Raw genomic sequence first — 1,434 nt, forward strand, 5'->3', positions numbered from 1 at the left:
TTTCAGAACATTTAACATTGGCTACAAATGCATTGCCAGGTCTTGTAGATCCCTTGATTTCATTTTACTTTATTATCCCTTTTCGACATACTATTATTGAAACTATCCTTCGAAACAAAACATCAAGAGATGTTGTTGTTATTGCTCACACTTCTAGTATTGCTCCAATATAAACAAATATTTTATTCGAAAATGCCTTTCAAACATACTGACATGATTCATAGTGAGGAATGAGATATTTGATGTTGATCAGCGCATTTGGACCGCCCGTTCTCTCCAAATCGTTCAAAGTTGATGTAATAATTTCCTCAATTTGTCTTCCTTTGTCATAATGAACACGATCTGATCTACTTCGAGATTGACGAACCGTTCCTGAAAAAATGAAACCACTATCAAACGTAAACTGATTTATCTCGGTTTCTGTGAGAGATATCAAAAAGTGATAAACTGACAAAATACTCTTGATATTATGATAAACAATTTATCAGTTGACGACATTTTTATATCTTTGACATAAACCGAGAAAAATGGTTCAAAGTTGAAAGTTAGAGGGACCTTCTATTACAGGCTTTACGATGGGTGAATTTACAGTAAAACCTGTAAAAGAAGGGACCCTAACTTTTTACTTTGAGCTCTATTACCTCAGTTCTTCTAAACGCTATCAAAAATGTATCAACTGATAAAATACTAGTGTTTTTATGACAAATACTTTATCAGTTGACTACATTTTGATATCTTTTGCTGGAACCGAGATAAATGAGCTCAAAGTTGTGAGTTGAGGGGCCCCTCTATTAGAGGTTTTACTGTGGGTGACCTTAATCAAAAATAAACATACTGAGTGGGGGGAGGAGTTGTCGATAAAACGGAACCAGTTGAGCTCCAATTCCTTGCATTGAAGTGATTCTTGACAGAGTTTTCAGGCAAAATTTCTTTTTCTCGACGTCAAAAGAATAGAGACCGGATCGAATTCCTCGAACGAGTTGTGGTAATACGATAACGATACTTTGATGATTACGAAGAGCAATCAGAAGATCGGTGATCCCAGTTTCAGCCACGAATCGATATGGCTGAAGATCTCAGATAAGTGCTACATTTGAATAAAAAACTAACATGATCTAACAAAGACATTCCAGTAGCGAACTTTGCGAGTAAATTGCAAACGGTTTCGTTCTTCATCTGGGATGGATCCTTTGCCCATCGCAGCTCTCTTGGTCTGAAATTCAGTTTTTTTGTTTATCTTTAGATTTTCAAATAAAAGAAACTACTTTTCTCCAGGTCCTCCAGAATGGACAATTCTCACATGGAGATCTCCACGAGAGAAAAGCGCACGGAACTGACTGCAATCATCAGCTACCTGGAATCAGAAAAATATGAAATAGGAGATTTAAAAAAAAAGAAGTTACATTTGAGTCGACGCTCCTGGATCGGCTTGGA

The 1,434-nt window shown here is 36.5% G+C and overlaps 1 protein-coding gene across 1 annotated transcript in view; it reads right to left on the bottom strand.

Annotated features, from left to right (window-relative positions):
• Window positions 1–199: 199 nt before the first annotated feature.
• CBG23554 overlaps window positions 200–1,434 on the bottom strand; it is a gene marked incomplete at both ends in the record, with an annotated part of 2,646 nt that continues 1,411 nt past the window's right edge. The window contains 4 exons of the mRNA XM_002647742.1: window positions 200–372; window positions 836–1,067; window positions 1,111–1,213; window positions 1,266–1,354. Coding sequence (XP_002647788.1) covers window positions 200–372; window positions 836–1,067; window positions 1,111–1,213; window positions 1,266–1,354 — 597 coding nt within the window. The remainder of the gene's footprint in view (window positions 373–835; window positions 1,068–1,110; window positions 1,214–1,265; window positions 1,355–1,434) is intronic.

Source organism: Caenorhabditis briggsae, assembly GCF_000004555.2.
Source record: "Caenorhabditis briggsae AF16 supercontig from assembly CB4, cb25.NA_003, whole genome shotgun sequence".
NCBI classification, from domain to species: domain Eukaryota; kingdom Metazoa; phylum Nematoda; class Chromadorea; order Rhabditida; family Rhabditidae; genus Caenorhabditis; species Caenorhabditis briggsae.